General features: G+C 36.5%; 1 protein-coding gene across 1 annotated transcript in view; it reads left to right on the top strand.

Annotated features, from left to right (window-relative positions):
- Positions 1-27,179, top strand: part of NUP205 (nucleoporin 205) — an 82,844-nt gene that overhangs the window by 20,053 nt on the left and 35,612 nt on the right. Inside the window, exons 9-22 of the mRNA XM_003791596.2 lie at positions 1,070-1,186; positions 1,370-1,507; positions 4,457-4,607; positions 6,509-6,714; positions 9,091-9,273; positions 10,689-10,739; positions 11,602-11,811; positions 15,060-15,159; positions 15,539-15,676; positions 17,061-17,250; positions 18,631-18,751; positions 20,156-20,237; positions 21,040-21,204; positions 23,698-23,822. Of these exons, the coding sequence (XP_003791644.1) occupies positions 1,070-1,186; positions 1,370-1,507; positions 4,457-4,607; positions 6,509-6,714; positions 9,091-9,273; positions 10,689-10,739; positions 11,602-11,811; positions 15,060-15,159; positions 15,539-15,676; positions 17,061-17,250; positions 18,631-18,751; positions 20,156-20,237; positions 21,040-21,204; positions 23,698-23,822 (1,977 nt within the window). The remainder of the gene's footprint in view (positions 1-1,069; positions 1,187-1,369; positions 1,508-4,456; positions 4,608-6,508; positions 6,715-9,090; positions 9,274-10,688; positions 10,740-11,601; positions 11,812-15,059; positions 15,160-15,538; positions 15,677-17,060; positions 17,251-18,630; positions 18,752-20,155; positions 20,238-21,039; positions 21,205-23,697; positions 23,823-27,179) is intronic.

The raw sequence follows: 27,179 nt of genomic DNA, 5'->3' as shown, positions 1-27,179 counted from the left end.
GTTTTGATACCGCTACCTCAGTTCTTAATTAACCTGCTTAGATTGGATTTTTGACTTGAAACCTTTCTTTTTTCTAATGTAAGCATTTAATAGTGCCTTAAAGTTACCTCTAATCACTGCTTTAGCTGTGCTACACACATTTTGATACGTTGTGTTTTCTTTTTTTTTAAGTTTAATATATTTTCTAATTTTCCTTGAGATTCCTTTGATCAATGATTATCTGGAAGTATGTCCAATTTCCAGATAATTTGGGGACTTCCAGATATTGCTCTGTCACTGATTTCTAGTTTAATTCTGTTATGATCAGAGCATGTACTTTATAGGATTTCAGTTTATTGAGGTTTGTTTTATGGCTTCAAATATAGACTGTCTTGGGAAATGTATGTTTACAGAACACATATTCTGATGCTGTTCTGTGGATTTTTCCATGACTGTCAATTTAAGTCAGGTTGGTTGATACTGTTCAAGTTTTCCATAACCTTGGTAATTTTTTGTGTATTTCTTTTATTGAATATTGAGAGAGGTGTTGAAATCTTCACCTATAATTGTAGATTTGTCTAGTGGTGATTTATTTATTTTTCTAAGGGAGAATTAGTTAGTTCACACATATGTTACAAGGCTATAATTTTCAGGTGGGGCTATAATGTTCTTCAGAGCATGTGTATGAAAATGAGTGAGGCCAGTTTTGCTTGTTTCAATAATTGTCATGTTATTATTGTTGGTAATTAGTAGGTGGGATGATAAAATGTCATACAATGTTCAGGATAATCCAATCCACTAAAGTATCCTACCCAAAATGTCAGTAATGTCCCCACTGAGTAACACTGTGATTAGACTCAATTAGTCTGTAGCAGAAAAAGCGCTGAAGTTTTAAGACATAAATTATGAATAGTGCGTTGCAACAAAATTCCCAGCATATTTCTTTAGGCCACTAAACTAGAATAGATATTTAAATAGTGTTTTTCTTGTGTAATCATTTTTCAGATAGTTGCCTGATTTTCTGATTTCATTATTATTAACCCATACGTAATAAATTCACAAATTAAACTATATCTACTAAATTTAATAGGTGAAACAGCTGAGGAATCGGGCAGATGAAGATGCTCGAATGATTCACATGAGTATGCAGATGGGTAATGAGCCCCCCATTTCACTTAGAAGGGATCTGGAACATTTAATGCTCTTGGTAAGCCATTTATTGGAAAGCTTGTTATTTTTCTCTCCCTCCATTATTTTTTCCCCAACTTTTGAAAATTTTAGGTATAATACTTTAAATCCACAAGAAATTTCAATACAAATGTTATTTTTTAATTTAAAGTAATTTTTGAATCATAGGCGTTTCCTCACAGGCTTTGCTTACTCTTTGCAGATTGGTGAGCTGTACAAAAAGAACCCTTTTCACTTGGAACTTGCTCTAGAATATTGGTGTCCCTCTGAGCCTCTTCAGACTCCTACTATCATGGGTTCTTATCTAGGGGTAGCTCATCAGCGACCCCCTCAACGCCAGGTGAGTAAAGACTCTGGTTTCCTTCTTTTTTTTTTTTTTTTTTTTTTTAAGACGGAGCCTCAAGCTGTCCCCCTGGGTAGAGTGCTGTGGCATCACAGCTCACAGCAATCTCCAACTCCTGGGCTCAAGTGAGTCTCCTGCCTCAGCCTCCCAAGTAGCTGGGACCACAGGTGCCCGCCACAACACCCAGCCATTTTTTTGGTTGCAGCCATTATTGTTGTTTGGCGGGCCCAGGCTGGGGATTCGAACCCGCCACCTTAGGTGTATGTGGCTGGCGCCTTAGCCGCTTGAGCCACAGGTGCCAAGCCTGGTTTCCTACTTTTATCTGATGTTAGTGATATTAACAGAAATGACCACTACCGTAACCTTTAAAAATTAAAGCTTTTATCTTTTATTTAAGAAAATTTTGAATCCTTAAATTTAAGTTCTGATCATTTTGGAGTTTAGGTGGTCAGCCCTTTATTAGATACTAGATGTGTGTTGAATCATTAGAGGTGGAAAGGCATCTACTTTATGTATCTCTAATTTGAATATTAATACTATTTTAGTCTGTCCTCTTTTGGTATGACAATAACTAATATACATAATTCTTATCAAGTTGGAGAAGATAGAATAAATATAAAGAGTGGTCCCCAAACTTTTTGGTACCAGGGACTGGTTTCATGGAAGACAGTTTTTCCATGGACTGGTGGAGTGGGGGTTGATTTTGATTTGAGTCTACAAGCGATTGATTGATTGTTGTCACTGTGCAGTCAAACCTCTCTGCTAATGATAATCTATATTTGCGGCCTCTCACCAGCACATCGCCAAGTCAGCATCACATCACATCATCGGGCATTAGATTCTCATGAGGAGCACCCAACCTACATCCCTCGCATGTGCACTTTGCAGTAGGGTCTGCTCTCCTATGAGAATGTAAGGCCTCCAGCCACTAGTCTTAGGAGGCAGAACTCAGGTGGTTATGCAAGCAATGGAGAGGAGCTATAGATACAGATGAACCTTTGCTTGCCCTCCTGTTTGTGTGGCCCAGTTCTTAACAGGCAGCAGACTTGGGTCCATGGCCTGTGGGTTGGGGAGCATAGGAAAAAGGCTTAAGTGTTTTAATTGATGGCAAAATTCCTTTGCATCTGGAGATAATGTGGGCGAAAGTCTATTTTTTAGTCTCTGTTAACTAAAGTGTGATAAACAGAAGCAAATAAAACAGATTGCCATATCAGTGTTCATTCTGAGGGGCATTCTTTTCTAGAAGCTTTCAAGCCATATATTTTTTCATTTTTCCAAGAGTCTAGAATCAGTTTGCTGTTGTAAAAAAACTTACATTTGGTGTTTCAGTTTATTTCTCATTTAAAAAAATTTTGGAGAGGGATTTTAAAAAAATATTAAAGGTTTTTAAAAAAATTTTCTATCATAAAAAGTTTGAAACATGGAAGAGAGAATAATTATAATAAATACTCAACATCTTAATTTCACATCTTAAATTAACATCTTGCCATGTTTGCTTTATCTACCACCATTACTTTTACTACTTTTATTTTAAGTAAACTATAAGCAATGTGACATTTCATCTCAGTAGTTAAGTAAATGTTTTAAAAATAAGGATATTTTTCTACATCATAAAATGATTGTTACTCTAACAAATTTAACAGTAATTTCCAGAGATCTGTTAACATTTTTAGTTTTTGAGTTCCAACTAATGGGTTTTACTAATCTTTTCATTTGTTCAGAATATATTTAAGGTATAAATAAGAAAAAACAAAAAACAGGGGTGGACTTAGAGAGAAGGAATATAGGAACATGATATTGTTGGGAACACAATGCAGAAGATGTTTAAGTTACCATCAAAAATGATTTCAAGTGACTGAGATTTAGGATCTCTGGGTTCCAAGTATACCTTGGAATTTGCTAGTTAATTTTGGATTTGTAAATTTCTTCAGCTGTTTTATATATTTAAAATGGGAGTAGTCTACATTTTGTGACCTGTGGGGTCATGGCTTACAGAAAATTCAAACTCCTGGGCTCAAGCTATCCTCTTGCCTCAGCCTCCCAAGTAGCTGGGACTATAGGTACCTACAACTCCCAGCTAGATTTTCTATTTTTAGTAGAGATGGAGTCTTACTTTGCTCAGGCTGGTCTCAAACTCTTGAGCTCAGGCAATCCATTGCCTAAGACTTCCAAAGTACTAGGATTATAGATGTGAGCCACTGGGCCTGGCTGTGATATTGTGATTATTATTATTTTTTTTTTGAGACTGAGTCTCAGTTTGTCGCCCTGGGTAAAGTGCCATGGCATCATAGCTCATAGCAACCTCAAACTCTTAGGCTTAAGCAGTTCTCTTGCCTCAGCTTCCCAAGTAGCTGGCATTACAGACACCCGCCACAACACTTAGCTATTTTTTAGAGATGAGGTCTCGCTTTTGCTCAGGTAAGTCTTGAACTCCTGAGCTTAGGGAATCTACTTGCCTTGGCCTTCCAAAGTGCTAGGATTACAGCATGAGGCACCGCGCCTGGTCAGATGTTGCGATGTTCTAAAAAAAATGTACTTTGTGTTTACGAAGGTATTCTATAATTGGATTAAATTGCTCACAGCAAGCTTGGCAAAACAGTTTCTCATAAATAGAATATAGTTACATTTATCTTTTGTGAGGATTAATCAGAGCACTTGGTTTTATTAATAGTTCCTATATACCACACCTATGGTACATATTGCAAAGGTACATGTCAAATCTATTAAGTGTAGAATATAAATGTCTTAACACAATAATTAAGTAACGTGAAGGGTATGTTAACCAAATTGTGTGTAAAATCAGCACATTGTATCCCATAAATGCATTAATGTATACAATTATGATTTAATACAAAACAAATAATAGTTCCTATATAGTCTTTACTAGCTAGTCCATGTTGCCTTCAGATTTACATTATATAAACTGTTTGTTTCTCTTTATTTCAGGTTGTCTTATCAAAGTTTGTTAGGCAAATGGGTGACCTGTTGCCTCCCACTATTTATATTCCTTATTTGAAAATGCTCCAGGGGTTGGCCAACGGACCCCAGTGTGCCCACTACTGTTTCAGCTTGCTTAAAGTCAATGGTAGTAGTCATGGTAAGGAAAATCTCAATGTTGTTAAAATTCTTTGTTATATTCTTTTTTTTTTGCAATTTTTGGCTGGGTGCTGGGTTTGAACCTGCCACCTCCAGCATATAGGCCGGCTCTCTACTTCTTTGAGCCACAGGCACCGCCCTCTTGGTTATACTCTTTCTGGTATCTCACTGTGTGTTAAATAGTACTGTTTTTTGTGCTAGGTTCTACCAGAAGTATAAATTTCTTTTGTTGTTGTTGTTTATGCGGACAAAAGCATAAATTATTTTTAAAGTAATAAGGGAAAGAAGTACACTGGTGGCTTTGGTTATGGTCTCACAGATTGGGGAATTTTGCCATTCTCCTTTATGAAATACAGTTCAGTTTAACAAATCACAATAAATATAACAATTTTATTTTTGTTTTTTTGAGATAGAGTCTTACTCTATCACCCTGGGTAGAGTGCTGTGGCATGATAGTTCACAGCAACCTCAAACTCGGGCTCAAGTTATCCTCTTGCTTAGTCTCCTGAGTAGCTGGGACTGTGGGGGCCCACCACCACGCCCAGCTATTTTTAGTAGAAACAGGGTCTCATTCTTGCTCAGGCTGATCTTGACCTTCTGAGCTCAAGTAGTCCACTTGTCTTGACCTCCCAGAGTGCTAGGATTACAGGCGTGAGCCACCGTGCCTGGCCTTATACATAAAATTTCAAGAACATACCTGGTGAACAAACCAAAGTATATACCCTTGCTCAATGGATTTTATTTATCTTTGAAATTTATATACTAAGAATTTTTGTCTTGATCCTCTCCCAATTTCATCATTTAATTTTCAGACTTAGGTCTAGTTAAGCCAAAAATACTGCAAAAGAGAAAAAAAATAACCTGCTTTGTTAGGTGGTTATTATTTTCATTTTTACATGTGAAGAAACTGAGGTTTAGAGAAATTAAGTAATTTACCAAGGGTTACAAGTAACTGAGAAGCCATGATTAGAAGGCAGATCTGTGTGGCTCCAAAGCCAGGGTTTTGATTACTATGTCAAGTCTTGCCTGTGTTGTGTGTTGTGCTTTTATTTCCAGTGCTTGACATTTGTAATTGAATATTATAATTTACAAATCTAGACTGTATTTATCTCTTATTTTTATTTTTATTTTTATTTTTTTGCAGTTTTTGACTGGGGCTGGGTTTGAACCCACTACCTCCTGTATATGGGGCTGGCGCCCTACTCCTTTGAGCCACAAGTGCCACCCAGGACTATATTTATCTCTTTAGGAATTCAAACACAATGTTTGTGAATTATTCTGTGGGAAAAACCAGTATTATATAGTTACATGACAGCACACTATGGGATATAAATACATAACTAACATCTGAAAGTAATCTTCCTTTATGTTAACATGCATATCACCCCATTCTTAGAAACTAATCCAGAGGAAAAACTAATCTCCAGTTCTAGCTCACAGATTCTAACCCATTCCAGTATACTCTTAATCTCGGATGAAGATTGCCTTTGTGCTAAGTCAAGGGGAAAAAATTCATTGTTTGTGTGTGTGTGTGTGTGTGTTTTGAGACTCAGTCTTGTTCTGTTGCCCAGGCTGGAGTGCCCAGACTGCAGCCTTAAACTCATGGGCTCAAGTAATCCTCCCACTTCAACTTCACAAGCAGCTGGGACTATAGGCATGCACCCCCCACACTTGACTAATTTTTAAAATTTTTTGTCGTGATGGATCTCACAATGTTGCCCAGGTCAATCTCAAACTCTTGGCCTCAAGTGATCCTCCTGCCTCGGCCTCCCAAAGTACTGGGTTTATAGACCTGAGCCACTGGCCCCCAAAGTTTATTTTTTTTAATTCCGTTTCTCTTCATTTCTAAGCAAATGCCTAGACCTTTTAAAAAAAATTACATGCTTTTTTTTTTTTTAATAGTTGAAAATATTCAGGGAGCAGGTGGCAGTCCTGTTTCCTGGGAACACTTCTTTCATTCCTTAATGCTCTACCATGAACACCTCCGGAAGGATCTTCCTAGTGCAGATAGTGTCCAGTACCGTCATCTTCCTTCACGTGGCATTACCCAGAAGGAGCAAGATGGATTGATTGCTTTTTTACAGCTCACATCTACTATCATTACATGGGTAGGTAACTTATCCATAGCATAATCTTATTTGTATTATAGCACGGCGGCAGTTTAAGGGCCCAAACACATGCTTGAAGTTTATGAGCTAACATGCATATACAGAAGGTACCAAAAAATGTATATACATTTTAAGAAAGAAAAATTAATACTCGAATATTAAATTGTAATACTCGAGTCACATAGGACTTCTGTAATTATGAGCAATAGAGAATATGATATGCAGGATAAAAATGTCATTGGTATATATTGAATATTATAATTTTAATAGTTTTTTTCCTTTCTTAAAATGTTTATAAATTTTTTTGGCACCCTCTGTATATAGCATTCTGTCCTTAAGCTCTTTGTTTTCTTGACCTCTAAAAGATAGAAGTTATGATATCCCTGCTCATTGACATACTCTCAGTATGAATATAATTGTTTGAGAGAAAATAGAAAGGCAAATAATAATCAGTTGTTGGATACACATCTTTCTAGAAGGTTTCCTAGCATATGTGTGTTGATAGGTGTGTGTGTATAAACATAAAGAAATTTTTTTTTTTGGAAACAGAGTCTCACCCTCAATAGAGTACCGTTGTCACAGCTCACCTCAACCTCAAACTCTTAGGCTTAAGTAATTCTCTTGCCTCAGCCTCCCAAGTGGCTAGGACTACAGGTGCCCACCCCAATGCCGGGCTGTTTTTTTGTTGTGGTTGTCATTGTTGTTTGGCAGGTCCTGGCTGGGTTATAACCTGCCAGCTCCAGTGTATGTGGCCTGCGCCCTAGCTGCTGAGCTACAGACGCTAAACCCATAAAGAAAAAAAATTTTTTTTTTGAGACAGAGTTTCACTTTGTTGCCCTCAGTAGAGTGCTGTGGCATCACAGCTCACAGCAACCTCTAACTCTTGGGCTTAAGCAATTCTCTCACCTCTGCCTCCCAAGTAGCTGGGACTATAGGCACCCGCCACAATGCCCAGCTATTTTTTGTTGCAATTCTCATTTCTGTTTTAGCTGGCCAGGGCTAGGTTTGAACCTGCCACCCTTGGTATATGGGGCTGGCACCCTACCCACTGAGCCACAGGTGCTGCCCAGCCAATAAAGAAAATTTTTAAATAAAAAAAAATTTAGGTTTGACACTCATAGCTCAGTGGTTAGAGAGCCAGCCGTATCACAGGGGCTGGCAGGTTCGAGCTCAGCCTGAGCCTGCTAAACAGTAATGTCACAAGTCACCTCAACTATGACAAAAAAAATAGCCAGGCATTGTGTTGGGTTCCTATAGTCCCAGCTACTTGGGAGGCTGAGGCAAGAGAATTACTTCAGCCACGAGTTTGAGGTTGCTGTGAGCTGTGATGCCATGGCACTCTACCAAGGGTGACAAAGTGAAACTATGTCTCTAAATAAATAAATAAATAAATATAAATTTACTTATTAAATATTATTTTTCTTCCTTATACCAAACTATCTTACCTGCCACTACCAAATTAATCTTTGTGGAAAAAATTATTTTTTATTACTGCATATAATTTCTCAACTGAGAAATATCTATTATTTGTTTCTGTGTTCAGTAGAGCAAAGTTAAACTGCTCGGTCTGACATTCTATCTGAAGGATAGAAATGGTATCTTCTCACTTTTTGGTTTTTCTAATTCTACCTAATCTTATTAGGCATCAAAATGTCAAGCTGGTAATTATTTCTCAATGAATTAAAATGGAGATGGGAAGGGAGGATAGGGACAAGTTGGTTAACAGTTAATAAAATTATAGGTGGACAGGAGGAATAAGTTATATTGTTCTGTACCATGTAGGGAAATGAGTTAACTAATTTATTGTATATATTCAAAAGGCTATAATGGAGGATATTGAATGTTCTCAACAAAAAGATAATAAATATTTGAGGTGATTTATCATTACCTTGATTTGATCATTATAGACATGCATTGAAAGATCACTCTAACACATAAATGTAAAATTACTACATGTCAACTAAAAATCAAAGGGAAAATAATGGAGTGATACTTGATGCCGTAATTTCCATTTTTTTCCTTCATATATTATATTGTAGCAAAATGTATTGTATTGTTCCAGAAAGTATTTAAAATGCCTAGGTATAAGTTTTGTGATCCTGGTAGACCATTTATCTCTGGTAGTATTTTCCATACTTGTAGACGCAAAAGTAACTCTACAAAGACTATTCCATTTCCATTCTTTATGTTGACTGAACTAGTGGTCTGATTTGAACCACTGGTAGAATTCAAACATAAATGATGGGCTTATCCTTGTTGTAGTATGTATTACACCTCTGAAGACTTATTGTAGTGCTAGCAATTTAGATGATTGGCAATCATTTTTCCTAGCTTTTAACAATGGAAGGTCTCACTCTTTTTGTGTTTAATTCTCAGAGTGAAAATGCTCGCTTGGCACTTTGTGAGCATCCTCAGTGGACCCCTGTTGTGGTAATTTTGGGTCTCCTGCAATGCAGTATTTCTCCTGTGCTAAAAGCTGAGCTCCTGAAGACACTTGCAGCTTTTGGGAAATCTCCTGAAATTGCTGCTTCCCTCTGGCAATCATTGGAATACACTCAGGTAGTGTTGTTAATTCCCATATTTATTATTCCAGTTTGAAAAGTGAGGCTTGATAATATCTTAGAAGCATGGGCACTTGATTGGGACTTATATCATGATTCAGACACTATGTCACGAATTTCTCAAGTAGAGTTATGGTTTGGGGATGGAATGGAAACAGAAACTAATAGGCTTGAGTTTTTCTCTTGGATCAATTGATAACTTCACTAGGCTGCTGGAGACTGGTTCCTCATTGTCTGTAGGATACTACTGGATGAATAGGATTCTTTCGCTCAGTCTTTAGATGAGGCTAACATAAGCCTTGAGAAGTCGTCTGCACTCATTAAATGTGGGGAGTGTCTGTCTGTCTGTTTTTCTTTTCTGTTCCTTTTGTATGTCCCTGTTGCCCCATACCAGAAGAGCACCTCTTTATAGCTACACGTGCTCACTGGGGTTGTTTTCCCCATTAAGATGTAGGCCTAATCATTTGTCAAGTTTGCACAGAAACTTTGCCAGCAACCAGAAGACTTTATTAGAAGGCTTATTTCTAGGACCATAAACTTAATTTTGCGCAAAGTGGGAATGCCACAGTAGGAATTTTTGACTTCCGCACACCGAGGGAATATACCTGTGCTGACATGGGAGGGGAAATAAGTGAGTGATATGATGATTGACATCTCAATTAGTTCAGAATTATTAACTTTCTCCATCCCTAAGTGTAAGTTTTATTGGAAATTCTATGTCAAGTATAGTTACTCTATATGTAAAGTAAAAAAGAAAAGTAAGGAGATGCTTTATAGAAACATGTCTGAGAAAATGGTTAGTGGAATATGGGTTTGTCTTAGAAATAATGTAATATAGGAGCCTATAATTCTAACTCATTATTCATAGAAGCAACCATTTTTTGAATTGAACAAACAGTTTTTTTTTTAAGAGGCAAGATCTCACTCTGTTGTCCATGTTGGAGTGGTGTTGTACAATTGTAGGTCTCTATTAACCTCAAACTTTTGGGTTTAGTGATCCTCCTGCTTTGAATTTCCAAAAGGAAACCCGTTAATAAGCTTACTTTGGGTTTTCTGGTGCCAGCAATAGGGCTTATAAACAGACCAGTGTGTTGAACACTGGTAATATTTCATCCCATAAATCCTTTTTATGATTCATTCCTAGAATATGTGAGAGGAAATTTGCTGAAAAATATATCTTGTGTGCTCTTAGAAGTTATCTGTTTTCATAACTCTGGACGGTCAACATTTCTACCTGAACCTGACAGAATTGCTAATGAAAGTCTGTCAGGGACTCCTCAATTATCCTTTTGGGTAGGCATTGTGAAATGTGTGAGTACAGTGGGTGAGGTTATGTAACTATTATATTGCCAAGCCAGTACTGTTCATTGCTGAATGAAGACGCTCTTGACATTTATTTCTTATTGTTTTAAGATACTGCAGACCGTCAGGGTTCCAAGTCAGAGGCAAGCTATTGGTATTGAGGTAAAGTTTTCCATTTATGCTATCATCATTCATACATGTAATGATAAAAAGACTCTGAAAACTTATTCTTACCCTATTAAGTTTCTATAATTTTCAAATTTAAGATATTTTCATTTGAAGTGATTTCTGATTGGTGTTGAAATGGAGATGAAGCTTAATGAAAGGAACCACAATATGCAATGTTTCAGAATTGAGTTCAAATGGCTGCTTAGCAGCCATCCAAACTGAGAATCCTTGGTTTGAACTCAGTTTAATGAAGTTACTTGAATCAACCTGAAGTGAAAATTTAATTGTTATAGCTTTTTTTCTTTTCTATCTACTCGCCTCTCCTTTTTAAAGAAACATTCATGATTTCTGGTTTTTTTTTTGAAACCAGGTCTCATTATGTCACCCTCGGGAGAGTGTCGTAGCGTCACAGCTCACAGCAACCTCAAGCTCTTGGGCCTTAGTGATTCTCTTGCCTCAGCCTCCCAAGTAGCTGGGACTACAGGTGCCTGCCACAACACCTGGCTATTTTTTGCTTGTACTTGTCATTGTTGTTTGGCAGGCCTGGGGTGGGTTTGAACCTGCCGGCTCTGGTATATGTGGCTAGTGCCCTAGGTACTGAGCTATAGGCACCGAGCCAATGAATTCTATTTTTAATTCATGGTTGGGGATATGTGGGAATTTGAAATTCTTTCCTTCTGACTTATTTAGATTCGTATAGTGTCTTTGTATCTTTTCATCTAAATGAAAAATGGTAATATCTGTTATGTCTTTTGGTGTGGTATAGCACTATTAATGAGTTAATGTCTATAAAATGCTCTAAACTTCATAGGTGATAGTTTTATATTATCAAATATTCTTTACTTTTTTTTGGAAGGTTGAACTCAATGAAATAGAGTCCCGGTGTGAAGAATATCCATTGACTCGAGCCTTTTGCCAGCTCATTAGTACCCTGGTGGAGAGCTCATTTCCTTCTAATTTGGGTGCTGGGCTACGGCCCCCTGGCTTTGATCCTTATTTACAATTCCTCAGAGACTCTGTGTTTCTTCGATTCCGTACAAGAGCTTACCGGAGAGCGGCTGAAAAGGTGATGTACAGAGAAAAATTTTTTTCTCCTTATTTACTGCTTTTTCTTTTATGTAGTATCAAAGGTATAAGGCGCTATAAATTCATGTTAGTTTTTGAAAGGTAATAAAATTCAGAGTCTTAATTCTGAAATGTCTATGGTCTGATTAGTTTTGTGCATTAGAAAATAAATTTGGGCATTAAAACCAAAGCACTGCTAGACACATTAGTGATCAGTAATGTAATTGATAGGAGTTGCTCGTAATTTAGATTCTTAATTGAACAAATTTTGATTGAAATTGAACCAAAAATGTCATGGAACCACACTGCTACACCTTATTGGTATGATTTAGATTAGGGATTAGAATAAGTTTAAACTTGCACATCAGTTTCTATTGATGAGTAGCACTGGCTTATGGAGTGTTGGCTAAATGGGAAAGAATATTGTCTGCAATGGATGGAGGGAGCAGTGACTTTTTTCTTTTGAGACAGAGTCTCACTTTGTCACCCTTGGTAGAGTGGTGTCAGCTCACAGCAGCTTCAAACTCTTGGGTTTAAGCAATTATCTTTCCTCAGCCTCCTGAGTAGCTGGGGCTACAGGCACCCACCACAGCATCTGGTTATTTTTAGAGACAAGGTCTTGCTTTGTCTCAGGCTGGCCTGGGCTCTGTGAGTTCAGGCCATCCACCTGCCTTGGCCTCTCAAATGCTGGAGCCACCACACCCAGCAATGGGAACACTGACATTTTTGCACACATTTACTCTGGTTACAAGATACTCATGACTGAGTTTATCGTATATATTATCTTATGTAATTCCAGTATTACTCTGAGGCAGGTACTATTAATATTCCCATTTTACAGATGGAGGCTTAGCAAGGTTAAGGAACTTGCCTAAGGTCCAGGACCAGGATTTGAACGTAGGACTCTGATTCCAGATCCAAGCTCATAACCACTAAGCTATGTAAGAGACTTTTCCAGGTTCTGATGTAATTCATTTTAGTCTGTAGTACTGTTTATTACCTCACAGAATACCCTTTGATGTATTTTGTAGGAACATTTTTGCTTTATTTATATAGTTTGCTATTTTTGAACCTGTTGGGTTTTTGTTGTTGTATTAATGATTATAAAAATAATTAAGTTAATGCTAATTTGGAGCATTTAGGAACATGTAAAATAAAAGAAATTATATGTGGGTCATAAGGAAAGTTTTGAGATACACAGAAATCAAGAAATGTAAAATCTGTACAGATACAAAAAATGAAGCCCTCAAGCCCTCCCAGCAACACCAATAAGCCAAGCAAGTTGAAACTTGTTGAAACTTACACAGTGAATCAGAAAGGACACCTACTGTGTTTCTTGGAAGTGAAATAATGGACCATAACACAGTCTGTCTCAAAACTTTTGTAGTGACTCGCGTATCACCCTTAATCCTATTGCCAAGGAAGGATAACTCCTTCTGCTCTTTTTCCTATGCATGTATACTTAAATGGCATTTGAGATAATTAGTTACATTACTTTATATTCCTTTTTTTGCCACTTAGCATCATGAAGATTTTTTTCATGTCATTAGAGATTCTTTTTTGGCCTATATTCGTATTTTCAGGAACATAGAGATTCTTTGAAAATAGCCTTTTTAGTGACTGCTTAATATCCATTACTTGTATCTAGCAAAGTTTGTTTATTCATTTCCCTGTCATTGGACATACCTTGTTCTTACTCTTTGGTCACAAATAACTGATGTTCCTTTTTTGTCAATTGCTTTAAATTTTTGCTTCCTGTAATAAAAATAAACACTGAGAGGGGTATATATTTTATTTAAGCTCTTGAACTACCTTGTTAACATATATTTCCTGATTGGATATAAACAATAACAGCAACCATGCTTCGTTAATAAAAGTCATTTCATATGAATAATGGATGCTGGTACTTGAGATCTTTTCATAAAGTGTTCTGACACTTTTTTGCACTTGTAAAAAATATTTTATGTTCTTTTTCCTAAAAAGGTCATTATGACCTGAGTGTTTAAAGATTCAATCAAGCTGTATTCTTTCCAGATATCACCACCTTTCACCTGTGCGTAGCTCCAAGTCAAGTGATTGCTGCTTTTTCTACTTGCCAGTGACTTCAGTTCTACCCCAGAATATTTGCTCTAAAAAATTTCCCCTTGATTTAGTGGGTTTACTTTACTTGAAAGTCTTCTTGAAGCCTGACTTATTCATATAACTATATTTTAGGATGCTAGCTATTCACAAAAACAGTGCTCTGGATAGAGATAGATAGCAAATGCAAAGGGATAGAGGCAGTGTTTCAGTCATAAAATCCATGAGTATGTGGTAATAAAAAACTTAGTTCAATAAATGTTTGGAGAATTTTGGAAAATACAAAAAAGTGAATAATTTAAAAATAATATTAAAATGTCATCCTATCGTCCCATTCCCAAACTTGATAAAACTATGTGTGATGGACATAATGATTTTTAACATAATTTTAAAAACCACTCTATCTGTAATGACCAAGCCAGTCTTCTTACATTTTTTTGCAGTGTGTTTTTTTAGTGAAGGTTTAGTTTTACTGTTTCTACAGTTGTATGTAATTTTCTTTTGGCATAAGTATTTCCCTTACCTTAGTAAATAACTTTTAATACATTTGAACAAGATGATAATGTAGTTATTTGGGGCAAGCCTCCTGGTGATTATGTCTTCTTACCTTCTTGACTATAGCCATGGATGGATCCTTTGTTAAGAATTAAAAGACTTGGGCTTGACTTCTGGCCTGTTTGTGCCATGCTTATGGTCTTGGAGGATTCATTCACTGCTCTGGATGATTAGATGATTTTCAGATCCTTTCCAACTGAGATTCTTAGAGACATTGTGAAATATCTGACACTTGGAGAGGTGTTCAGATATTTCACAGTGTGAAATATTTGACACACTCCGGGTGTCCAAATCTTATGTTTAATCAATAAGTGAGCATTTCATACTAAATGCTTTAGATTTGTTAACGAAGCCCAAGCATCTGCTGTAAAAATATATCTTATTAGGAATGCATTAAAAAATTGTTTTACCTTCAAGAAAAGCCAATTCATTATCTTTTAGCAAAATAATGCAAAATGAATTGGTATCTCTTTATTATTTAGTATAAGTTGATAAAGTAGATAAGGGACTTCCTTCATTTTCTGGAGAAAAAGGTGGGAGGAATGAAAAGCCTGGCAAGGCTACCTTAACCTTGGGCTATTTTATTGTTATTAAAATATTTGTGTCTTTCTATAGTGGGAAGTTGCTGAGGTTGTTTTGGAAGTGTTTTATAAATTGCTCAGAGATTATGAGCCTCAGCTTGAAGATTTTATAGACCAGTTTGTGGAACTACAAGGTAATTTAATCCTGTCACTTTCAAATAATATGTCAGCTGTTTATAAGTTATTGTTTATAAATTATATATTACAAGTTAAGATTATATTTTTAAATTGCAGTTTAATTTTTTGTGTTATAGTTTAAAAATTTTAATTGTTCTAATCAAGGAAAAGGAAAAGATCAAGAATACTGCATTATAGCTTCTTTAATGAGTTAACATATAACAGGTGACTGACTGCTATGTGCAGATCAGTCCTTACAGAAAATATTACTGTATACAGTTTGTGTCATATGCTTAGATGCCATTTAATTTAAAAATCTCTTATATTTCTTATAAATGAAGGGTACGGCAAAAATACTAATTCATCATCTCTTGGACTATGTTATATTCTATTCAGGAGAAGAAATCATAGCGTATAAGCCGCCTGGATTCAGTCTGATGTATCATCTTCTTAATGAGTCACCAATGTTGGAACTCGCTCTTAGTTTATTGGAGGAAGGAGTTAAGCAGCTTGATACCTACGCCCCCTTTCCGGGTACGTGCCTGAAAATCTTCATGCCTTGAAAACCATTTTGAGGTTTTTATCTTTTCTGAACTAAAAGTTTGAAATAGATGACCTCTGAAGTTTTTTTTTTGTTTTTCACTATAAGATTCTCTCTGTATCTGTTATACTCCTTTCAGTGAATCATTTAAATGAGAGTGCATTATAGGAAAAATAGCCTGAAATACAGAGACCCTCACTGTAACTGACTCATGGCAGGGTGTTTATAAATAAAATGATACAGGTGGTGCCTGTGGCTCAAAGGAGTATGATGCTGGCTCCATGTGCCAGAGATGGTGGGTTCAAACCCAGCCCTGGCCAAAAACTGCAAAAAAAAAAAAAAAATGATACTGCTATCACTTTAACATATTTAATATACCTAGCTTTGAAGTACTTTCTGCTTTGGTTTCCCCATAATATTTGTAAAAGCACTTACTGTAGTGCCTGATACATAGTATTCAATATATTTTATTTAATATTATTATTAATACTATTTATTAAGTGCTTATTTGACTCTTTTAAAAGCACATTGCGTCTGTTCAAAGCCTTATATGATAAATCTTCCATTTAACAGGTAGGAAAACTGAGGCACTTGGTTACGTTGACTTTCCCCACTAATCATCAGAGCTGGGATTTGAACCTAGGCAGTTTGGCTCTGGAGCCCGTGCTTTTTACCACTGTGCTATATTGTCTCTACTTAGTGTGGATGTGATGTGAGAAAAGAGATTTTAAACATATCAATCAGAATACACAGATAAGAAACCATGGAAAGAGTTAGGCTAGAATTGTAAATTTGAGTGGTGGTATTGTAAATGATCCTTGTTTATACTTTATTTTCCATAGTGATTGGAACTTACTCTAAATCAGAGTTTCTCAACTTTGGCACCATTGATAATTTGGGCCTAATAGTTGTTTGTTGTGTGGAATGACCTGTGTGTTGTAGGTGTCTGTGCATTAGATGACGTAGCATTTGCCCAGTTGTGATAACCAATAGTGTCTCCAGATATTGTCAGAGGTCTTCTGGGGCCAAGTCACCCCAGTCTAATAATCATTGCTCTAAATTAGTGGTTCTCAACCTTCCTAATGCTGTGGCCCTTTAATACAGTTCTTGTGGATTGTGACTGCGCAGGTTGAGAACTGCTGCTCTAAATAATCAGGGATAACGATCTCCTTTACTTTGGAGATAGGAGAAGAAGCTACTCAAGAAGCCATTCCATGAAAGTAATCTGGACAAAAATAACCGTGACTTGCATAGGCAAATGGTTTTGTGAAGTTGCTACTGAAAATTTGAAAACTTGTTCTTTATCTTTTTTTCCTAAGAATTGACTGACTTTCTAGGGTTCATTTAGAATTTTCTGCTTTTATTTTTGGTTTATAGGGAAGAAACACCTGGAGAAAGCAGTGCAGCATTGTCTTGCACTTCTCAATCTTACTCTGCAGAAGGAAAATCTCTTCATGGATCTTCTAAGAGAGAGTCAGCTGGCTCTCATAGTCTCTCCTTTAGAACAGCTTTTGCAGGGAATTAATCCCAGAACTAAGAAGGCTGATAATGTAGTAAATATTGCCAGGTAAGTTACATTGGTAGGTAGAGAAGTGATGAAATTAACCAGATAGACATTCTAACTTTGACTTCCAAATCTTATTGGATATCTAATGCATCACTTTTTTTCCTTTATGCCTTGTTTTATTTTTACTTTCTCTTGTTCTTCTGATTTTAATTACTCTGAGCCTTACAATTTATTTTATTCCTCCTTATTTGTTCTATATACTAAAAATTTCTAAGTCTAAAATGACAATATTGTTTAATCTGTAGGGGTGTTAGGTGTTTGGAGGATAGGGGTGCAGGATAAGGCTGGATAGGAAGCAAACTTTTATACACACACATGCACACTTCTGTAAGATGTGGAACATCAAACTACTAGAAAGCTGAGAGATACATTTATCTCTGTTGTGTTCTGTGGCTTATAAAAGAAGCATTACCCTGATCTCTGCTTTTAGCTTCGCATAGCAATCTCCCTGTGTTTGTATTTCTGGGTCCAAATTCTCCCTTTTTATAAGTATATGTGTGTGTGTGTGTATATATATATATATTTTTTTTTTTTTTTTTTTTGAGATAGAGCCTCAAGCTATCCCCCTGGGTAGAGTGCTATGACATCATAGCTCACAGCAACTTCCAACTCCTGGGCTCAAGTGAGTCTCCTGCCTCAGCCTCCTAAGTGGCTGGGACCACAGGTGCCCACCACAACGGCTGGCTATTTTTTGGTTGCAGCCATCATTGTTGTTTGGCAGGCCCAGGCTGGATTTGAACCTGCCACCTTAGGTGTATGTGGTTGGTGCCTTAGCCACTTGAGCCACAGGTGCTGAGCCAAGTATATTAATCATCCTGTTTTAGGGTCCTTCTTATTGATGTCATCTTAACTTGATCAATTACATATGCAAGACCCTACTTTCAAGTAAGGTCATATGTATTAGGATTTCACATAGGAATTTCTAGCATCTATCTAGAAGGTAACAGCTTTTTCTGATTTACCTAAAAGTTCTATATGGGTAGGGAAAGCCCTGGTTCTAAACTTTCTTTCTTTTTTTGGGAGGGGGGGCAGTCTCACTTTTGCCTAGGCTAGAGTTCCATGGTGTTAGCCTAGCTCACAGCAACCTCAGACTCCTGAATTCAGATAGTCCTCCTGTCTCAGCCTTCGGAATCGCTGGGACTACAGATGCCCACCACAACACATGCCTAGTTTTTCTATATTGTTAATAGAGGTGGGATCTTGCTCTTGCTCAGGCTGGTCTCAAACTCCTGAGCTCAATGGATCCTCCTGCCTCAACCTCACAGGGTGTTGGAATTATAGACGTGAGCCACTGCTCCTGGTCTGAACTTTCTTTATTGATAATAGTGAGAAGCTAAAAGTTTTATTACACTGTTCCTCAGATGTTTTCTTCTTTTAAAGATACCTGTACCATGGAAATACTAATCCAGAATTGGCTTTTGAAAGTGCCAAGATCCTCTGCTGTATCTCCTGCAATTCCAATATTCAGATAAAATTGGTTGGAGATTTCACGCATGACCAGGTAACTGATTTTGTTGTTGTTTGGTGTTTTCTACATGTGGAAGTCATATTGTCTGTGGAGGAATCATATTTTTGTTTGTGGAAAAATTTTTTAACAGTAAGTATGCATATTTATATAGGATAAGTGAAAACTTAACTGTGATCTTGGCTATAATTTGTCTTTGAAGTTAACCCTATTTTTGGTGATACTACACATACCATAGTATGTTACTGTGTATCCTAATGAGACTGAGCAAATTTGAAATGATGAGGTTTGTAGCTGTAGCTTCTGTTTTCTGCCCCCAACTTGTCAGTTGCCTCTGTTCTAAGTGAGTTTCTGCAATTCTAATTGTGTCTCACTTTATGAGTTGTTTACTTTTATGATTTTCTTGTGAACCACATGTGTATCATTTCATTTGGTAATTCAGTATAGAGTTCTTTCTTTTCAATTTTTTATTTAATTTATATTGAATGTGCTTTTTATTCTTTAGGAGTTGCTCTTTTCATTGAATTTGTAATAGTTCTATTCACTGAATAGTGATAGTTGGAGAATCTGCTTTTTTTCTTTACGAACATTTATCCTATTGTATCTTTATGTTGGAAATCACTGTTTTAGCTAGTTGAAGGATTTTATTGTGTACTCTTTTCACGGTATTTTGAAATGGGAATTCTTCTGGCATGTTGAGTGGGACAGATCTTCATTTAGTATTTAATTGTTTATCCTTCACATTACAGGACCTTTGGTAACCCTGGTCCCCTGCCACTATCAGTGGTTTTAGTTGTGATGATTCTTAAAGACTGCAATATTTCTAAGTGCCTTCTGGAGTGGTAGTACCGCCCAGGTTGAGAACCACTGATTTATAAGTATATATGTCTAATCTGTGGCTTATGGATAAGGTTGTGAAACCATGTGATAATCAGGGGATGTTGAAGTTTTTTGGTTTGCTGATTTTTGATTTGATTTTAGTATAAATTATTATTGCTGATTTAACATTCTGCTAGATTTCTAAAAGAGAAACAAGCTCAGAAATATAAAACTAGTGGTAAGTAATATATTTCTAAAGAGGAAAAAAGAGAATTTTATATTTTAGTTAAGATCTCATAAAATCAAGTATATAATGAAGAGATCAAAAAATGACAATACTATTTTTTGAAGGGTTGATGCTTTGGGAAGGAAAATTAAGAAAGCTAATACATTTTTTAAGTTTTTGTTTTTTAAATTGTTTCTATAGAGAGTTAACTTATGACAAATTAAGGAACTAAATTTTCTGTTAATTAAGAACATAGCTAAAACCTAAATACTTTCCTGGGGCAGACTTGCTTTTTTTCTCTATAGATAAATATTTACAAATATATTTGACATGGTTTCTGTCATATGTAAACGTTTTTTATAATTTGTCATTTTTCTGCCTTTATATGACTTCAGAGTGTAAGTCAGAAGCTGATGGCTGGATTTGTAGAATGTTTGGATAGTGAAGATACGGAAGAATTTGTACGTCTAGACGAAGGTATGCCTTAGATTAGTGTTTTCCGACCTTTTGTTTATCTCATGGTACACTTGAACGTATAGTTAAACTTCTGTGGCACACTTAAATAATGTTGATCAAGGGTGGCACTTGTGGCTCAAGGAGTAGGGTGGTGGGTTCAAACCCGGCCCTGGCCAAAAACTGCAAAAAAAACCCACATAATAATGTTGATCAAAAAAAAAAAAAAAAGAAAAGAAAAGAATAAAACAAAGAATATACATACTGTACTTTGAATTTTTTCTGAAAATAATTTAATCTTTAAAAATTTTCGCAGCACACCTAAGGTCCTCTCACGGCACACTAGTTAGAAATCACTGCCTTAGATTAACATGCATGCATGTTTTTTACCTTGTATATATACTTGATTTAAAGAAAAAAAACCTGAAACTGTTAACTCTAGTGGTGAGGTAAGGGAAATTGAGACTTTGCTAAAATACATATTGAGTATCCAAAATCCAAAGCATGGTAAAATCCTTTGAGCACTGTAAGATCCTTTGTCACTGAGGAGTAGGGATGCCCAGCTATTGTAATGCTAGTATTACAAAATCCAAAATGTCTGAAATCTAAAACGCTTCTGGTACCAGGCATCTCGGATAAAGAATACTCACTGGTAAATTTATAAAATTTTTAGGATTCCTCTTTAAATACATCTGAAGCCAATGTAATGGCTAATCAGGTAAACTGAAATTAAAGAAAACGTGGAAGTGAAATACAAGTTTTATATTTGCAAACTTGACTTGTGTTAACTTTTTTTGTAATTTTGTCTTGTGATTTTTATATTAAGGATCAGAATTTGAAAAGAATTTAGCCATGATCCGTCATGAAACAAGAATCCACATCTTGAATCTTCTCATCACCTCTCTGGAGCGCAATCCACCCAATCTTGCTCTCTATCTGTTGGGCTTTGAATTGAAGAAACCTGTCAGTACCACAAACCTACAAGATCCAGGTATAGCCGTAAGATGCTTATGCATTATTTCTTTTCATACTTGTGTATTTCAGTAGTAATTAAGTGAATTTTAGGTTCATGGGATATTTCCTTGAAAGGAAAAGTAGCGTATGAAACGTGATATGTCAGTCTTTAGGACTTAGATTAAGACTAGAGGAATTGAGCTTAGAGAATTAGCATCAACTCAGAGACTTAGCATTTATCACTTTGCTGTATCATTCATCATTCATCAGAACAAAGAATTAGGTTATACTGATTGCATTTGTTAGGTAAAGTCCTTTTTAGAATCATGACCTGCCCCTAAGAGGTATACCATACACCATAACAGCCCCCCCAACCCGTCCCCTCGTTCCCTTACCCCCCACCTTGTATTAACTCATCTACTACCTTCATATTAGAATTGAGTACATTGGATTCTTGCTTCTCTGTTCTTGTGATGCTTTACTGAATGTGTTCCACCTCCATCCAGGTTAATACATAAGATGTAAAGTCCCCGATTTTTTTAATGTCTGAATAGTATTCTATGCTATACATATACCACAGTTTGTTGATCCATTCCTGGGTTGGTGGGCATTGTTTCCCCATTTTGGCAATTATTAATTGAGCTGCGATAAACAGTCTAGGAAAAATGCCCTTACGATAAAATGATTTTTTTAAAAGTGTGCTTCATAGCCAATTTATTTCAGTAAGAGGGAGAGAGGGAGCTTCCCTGTAGTCATGGAAGGGGACCCATGATACCCAAAATGATTTTTTTTCTTCTGGGTAGATGCCTAGTGATGGGATTGCAGGATCAAATGGGAGGTCTAATTTGAGTTCTTTGAGGATTCTTCATAATTCCTTCCAAAAAGGTTATAGTACAGCAGTTTAAAGTGTTCCCTTCTTTCCACATCCAGCATCTGCAGCTTTGAGACTTTGTAATGTGGACTCTTCTCACTGGGGTTAGGTGATATATCTCAGGTGGTTTTGATTTGCATTTCTCTGATGATTAGGGAAGATGAGCATTTTTTCATGTTTGCTTGCCATTCGTCTGTCTTCTTTAGAGAAGGTTCTATTATGTCTTTTACCCAGTGATATATGGGATTGTTGGCTCTTTTTTTTGTTGTTGATTAATTTGAGTTCTCTGTAGATCCTAGTTATCAAACTTTTGTCTGATTCATAATATGCAAATATCCTTTCCCATTCTGTCTGTATGCTTTGGTTGTTGTCTCCTTTGCTGTACAGAAGCTTTTCAGTTTATTTAAGTCCTTTTTGTTTATTTTTGTTGTTGGAATTGCCACGGAAATCATCTTCATAAAATCTTTCCCCAGGCCAATATTTTCACGTGTTTTTCCCACAGTTTCTTCAGGATTTTTATTGTTTCATGCCTTAGATTTAAGTCTTTTATGCGTCTTGAATCAATTTTCATAAGTGTTAAGATGTATGGGTCTACTTGTAGTCTTTTACATGTTGTTATCCAGTTCTCCCAGCACCATTTATGGAATAGGGATTTTTTCCCCAGTGTATGTTCTTGTTTGGTTTATCAAAGATTAGGTGGTTGTAAGAGGGTAGTCTCATCTTATGGTTTCTATTTGGTTCTAAAAGTCAGTGTCTTTATTTTTGTGCCAATACCATGCTGTTTTGATCACTCTGGCCTTGTAGTATAGCCTGAAGTTTGGTAGAGTAATGTCCCTGGCTTTGTTTCTATTACTAAGAATTGCCTTGGCTATACGGTTTTTTCTGGTTCCATACAAAACAAAGAATTATTTTTTCCAAATCTTGAAAATATGATGTTGGTATTTTAATGGGGATCACATTGAATCTGTAGATTGCTTTGGGAAGTATAGACATTTTAACAATGTTGATTCTTCCCAGCCCATTAACATGGTATATTCTTCCATTTGTTAATATCTTCTACTATTTCTTTTCTTAGGGTTTTTGTAATTTTCTTTGTAGAGGTCCTTCACCTCTTTGTTAAGTATATTCCTAGATATTTCATTTTTTTCGTTTTTTTTTTTAAAGCTACTGTGAAGGGAATTGTGTGCTTGATTAGCCTCTCATCTTGGCTGTTACTGGCATATACAAAGGCTACTGATCTGTGGGCATTGATTTTATATCCTGAGATATTGAATAAATTATTGTATTTTTTGATCACTTCGGAGTCTTGGGGTTGAGTCTTTGGGGTTTTCTAAGTGTAAGATCATATCATTGGCAAAGAGTGAGAGTTTGACCTCCTCTCCCCCATTTCAATGCCCTTTATTTCCTTCTCTTGCCTGATTGTATTGGCTAGAACTTCCAGCACTGTGTGGAATAGTAGTGGTGGTAGAGGACAACCTTGTCTGGTTCCAGTTCTAAGTGGAAAGGCTTTCAGTTTTTCTCCATTCAGTATGCTGTACCAGTATTTGAAAGAGTGTTTACAGTAGAGCATATAGTTACAGAATTTAACTTTTGTGAAAGCAGTCTAAACTATGTAATAGAGAAGTTCTAAAATATTGAATTTCTTTTGGTTTTGTGTAGGAGTGTTAGGTTGCCCTCGGACATGCCTTCATGCCATTCTAAACATCTTGGAAAAAGGAACAGAGCGGAGAACAGGCCCTGTGGCAGTGCGAGAATCTCCTCAACTGGCTGAGCTGTGTTACCAGGTATACAGAAGACTGCTTGGTAGCTGCGAATAGAAGAAACTTGACCAGATGCTTGAATGCACTGCAGATTTGAGATTGTACTAGTAAGACTGAGTTGCAATGAGTTTATTTAGTAGTTTGACCAGTCTTTTCATTTATGAATAAAACCCATAGAGCACAAACTCCAAGATCCTATAAATCTAAATCCATATATTAATCTTTTGAAAAATGAGAGAAATTAGATTTTTTTATGATGGATTTTGAATAGGTAGTATAGAAACTCTGTAATAGTATTGTGCTTAAAGTAGCTCTTTTTGGGTGGGAGAGCAGTGGATTTGAGTCAGAAGACCTTTGGTTCCCATATCTGCCCTGTAACAGGCTGAGTCCCGTTGGGGATGCCATGAAACTTCTCTGAGTTTTTCACTCTAAGAAATGGGCTGTTGTCTTGAGACTTAAATGAGAATATGAGCGAAAGTACTTTTAAATAGCTATGTAAAACATCAAGACTTACATACAGCTATATGAAGTGGTAGAGTATCAGCTTAGGGTAAACTTGAAAGTATAATGAGAACTTTCCTTTTACTTGTTTATTTCCTGTTTTATTCATTTTATAAGTCTTTTACAAGCTAGGCTTTATAAGTTGTGACGAATTTCTCAATTTCAGTAGCACCCCGATTCACATTTTGATGATAAGAAATGCATCGTTAACCTTAGTGGCATGGAGATTTTTCTTTGTTAATTTCCTGCTTTTCTTTTTGTAATTCTTTATTATCCTCTGTCCTCTGTCTGTTTGTACATCCTTTCACTGTAAGTATTGTAAGCATTTCAAGTTTTCCTCTGAATGAAAATTTATTCTTCCTTAATACAGGGAACAAATTTGATGTAAATTTTAGTACAGTGTTGTAGTAGAGTTTGTTTGCAATTGTTAAGCTTAATCATCTAGGCTGATGTCAGGTAAAGTAAGTGAATAAGGCCAAGTTTAAGTCAGAAAGGGAAGGAGAGAGGAAAATCCAGCAGACTGGAGAGCACATTCCTTACTACTCAGCTCTTACGATTTTCTTTTTTTGGCGACAGTGTTTCTCTCTGTTGCCTAGAGTGCCAGAGTGCTATCATCATAGCTTACTGCAACCTCAAACTCCTGGCTTCAAATCATCCTCCCACCTCAGCCTCCCAGAATGCTAAGATTGTAGGTATGTGCCAGGATGCCTGGCAGCTCTTGCTAATTTTATCATGTCAGAGTGCAAACCTTGTTTTGCCAGATTTTCTGAATGTTATTTTTATATCTTTACTTTTTTTTTTTTTTTTGAGACAGAGCCTCAAGCTGTCCCCCTGGGTAGAGTGCTGTGGCATCACAGCTCACAGCAACCTCCAACTCCTGGGCTCAAGCGAGTCTCCTGCCTCAGCCTCCCAAGTAGCTGGGACCACTGGCACCTGCCACAATGCCTGGCTATTTTTTGGTTGCAGCCATTATTGTTGTTTGGCAGCCCGGGCTGGATTCAAACCCACCACCTTAGGTGTATGTGGCTAGTGCCTTAGCTGCTTGAGCCACAGGCAAACCTCTTTACTTTTTTGGTAGGCTTTGAAAATCTGAACTTTTGTGTGTGTGTGTTTTTTTTTTTTTTAATTCTTAGAACACTGTACTGGCCAAAGAAAGCATGTCTACACCAGGAGTGTACCAGTGTATAATATAGGCTCTGTGGGCTTGCTACTCGCAGTGTGCCCCAGAGACAGCATTATCAGTATCACCTCCTATTAGTTATTCGTGCAGAATCTCAGGCCTCACTTCAGACCTATTGAATCAGAATCTGCTTTTCAACAAAAATGTACCTCTATTTGTAATGAAAGGTAGTCCCTTCACCTATATAGGTTCATACTTCACCTTGCTTCAGAGAAAAAATTAAAAGCTTTAAGAAGAGCTTGTCAGTTTAAGTGAATCTGATTTTAGTGACAGGAAAATACTTTGGGTCTTGTCAGCAGGCCCTCGTTGTCTTGCAAAATAAAGGATTCTGGATGAAGAAATAGAGATCAAGCCTATGTCTTTGCCTTCTTCTCTTTAAGGGGGATAGAGATTTTTTTTTTTCCTTTTCCCCTACCTGGTTTTGGAAACTAGGAAGAATATTAGTAAAATGGAGTAGTGCTTTTTGAACTCAGTTTTTGTATTCTTTCCCTCTAATAGTATTACTTCTAACTCATCTTGTATTTTCTTAACTTGCATGTAATACGCATAACTTTATTTAAGAGGTATTAGCTTGTTAAATTTTTGTTTATAGCAGTGGTTCTCAACCTTCCTAATGCCGTGGCCCTTTAATACAGTTCCTATGGGTTGAGAACTGCTGGTTTATAGAATATCAAAACAGTATCAAAATTTTTTGAAAGTCAAGCATACATTTGTAGTAAAATCATATGCTTTTTACAATGTGTTTTCTTTTCATCTTTTTCCTTGTGTGTGCCTGTTGTTTATTTAGTTATATTCAATATGCATACAATTTTGTTTTGTCCTTTTACTCTCTTTGTATAAACTTTCTGTGCTGCTGCAGTGTAAATTACACTTAAGTTGTTTCCAGTTTGTTCTGCTGTAATGAACATCTTTAGTTACCTTTCGTTTTGTATGTTTCTTAAGAATATACTCAATATAGGTGCCTAGGACACACCTGACACACAGTGGGCCCTCCGTAAATTTTTGCTGAAGGGTTAAACAAACGCCACAGTTAAAGTAATTAGCCCAGTACCTGGCACGGTGTCAGAACAAATGTTAATCGTCACTGTCATCATTGGGGACACTTGTTTGCATGCATTGGTTTTCATTGATGATTGTAACAGGGCCCTTACATGTTGTCTCACAGTAGTTATGTTTTATACAGAATATAATCACAGTAATTATGTTTTATAAAGTCACTGTGAACTGGTGAATCCTGAACCATGGTCCCTGTGGAAAATACTGAGTTAGATTCCTACAAGTCTCTGGTCCCAACATTATTGTCAACTGATGAGTCTATAGCCTTTTTTATTACTGTTTCTGTTTAATGACATCTTATTTAATCTATATTGTTGATTCATTAACATTTAACTCATGGCCAATAGCACTGTGACTCAGGCCTGAATGAAGTTTTTCTAATATCCATTATTTTGTCTGATTACAGCCTTCTTGTGCTCAGGAGCACCAGGCAGTTTCTCAGCACTATGCTTAGGGCGGTTTGTAAACAGGGAGATCACCAACAAAACCATGAAAAAAATTCAGCAAACGTGGCACTTACTAATATTTAGAGGACCAGAAGGCCCTGGGTACAGTGTGAGAGCTGGAACAAGAAGACAGAGTGTTGCTTTTATTTGAGAGCCTATTTTTATTTGTGTTTGAGGTGGGCAACTGCAGTTTGTCCC

The sequence above is a fragment of the Otolemur garnettii genome, unplaced genomic scaffold, assembly GCF_000181295.1.
Source record: "Otolemur garnettii isolate 467f Iridium unplaced genomic scaffold, OtoGar3 scaffold00049, whole genome shotgun sequence".
Lineage (NCBI taxonomy): Eukaryota > Metazoa > Chordata > Mammalia > Primates > Galagidae > Otolemur > Otolemur garnettii.
The sequence above is the reverse complement of the archived record's forward strand: the minus strand, read 5'-3'. Positions and strand labels throughout refer to the sequence as shown.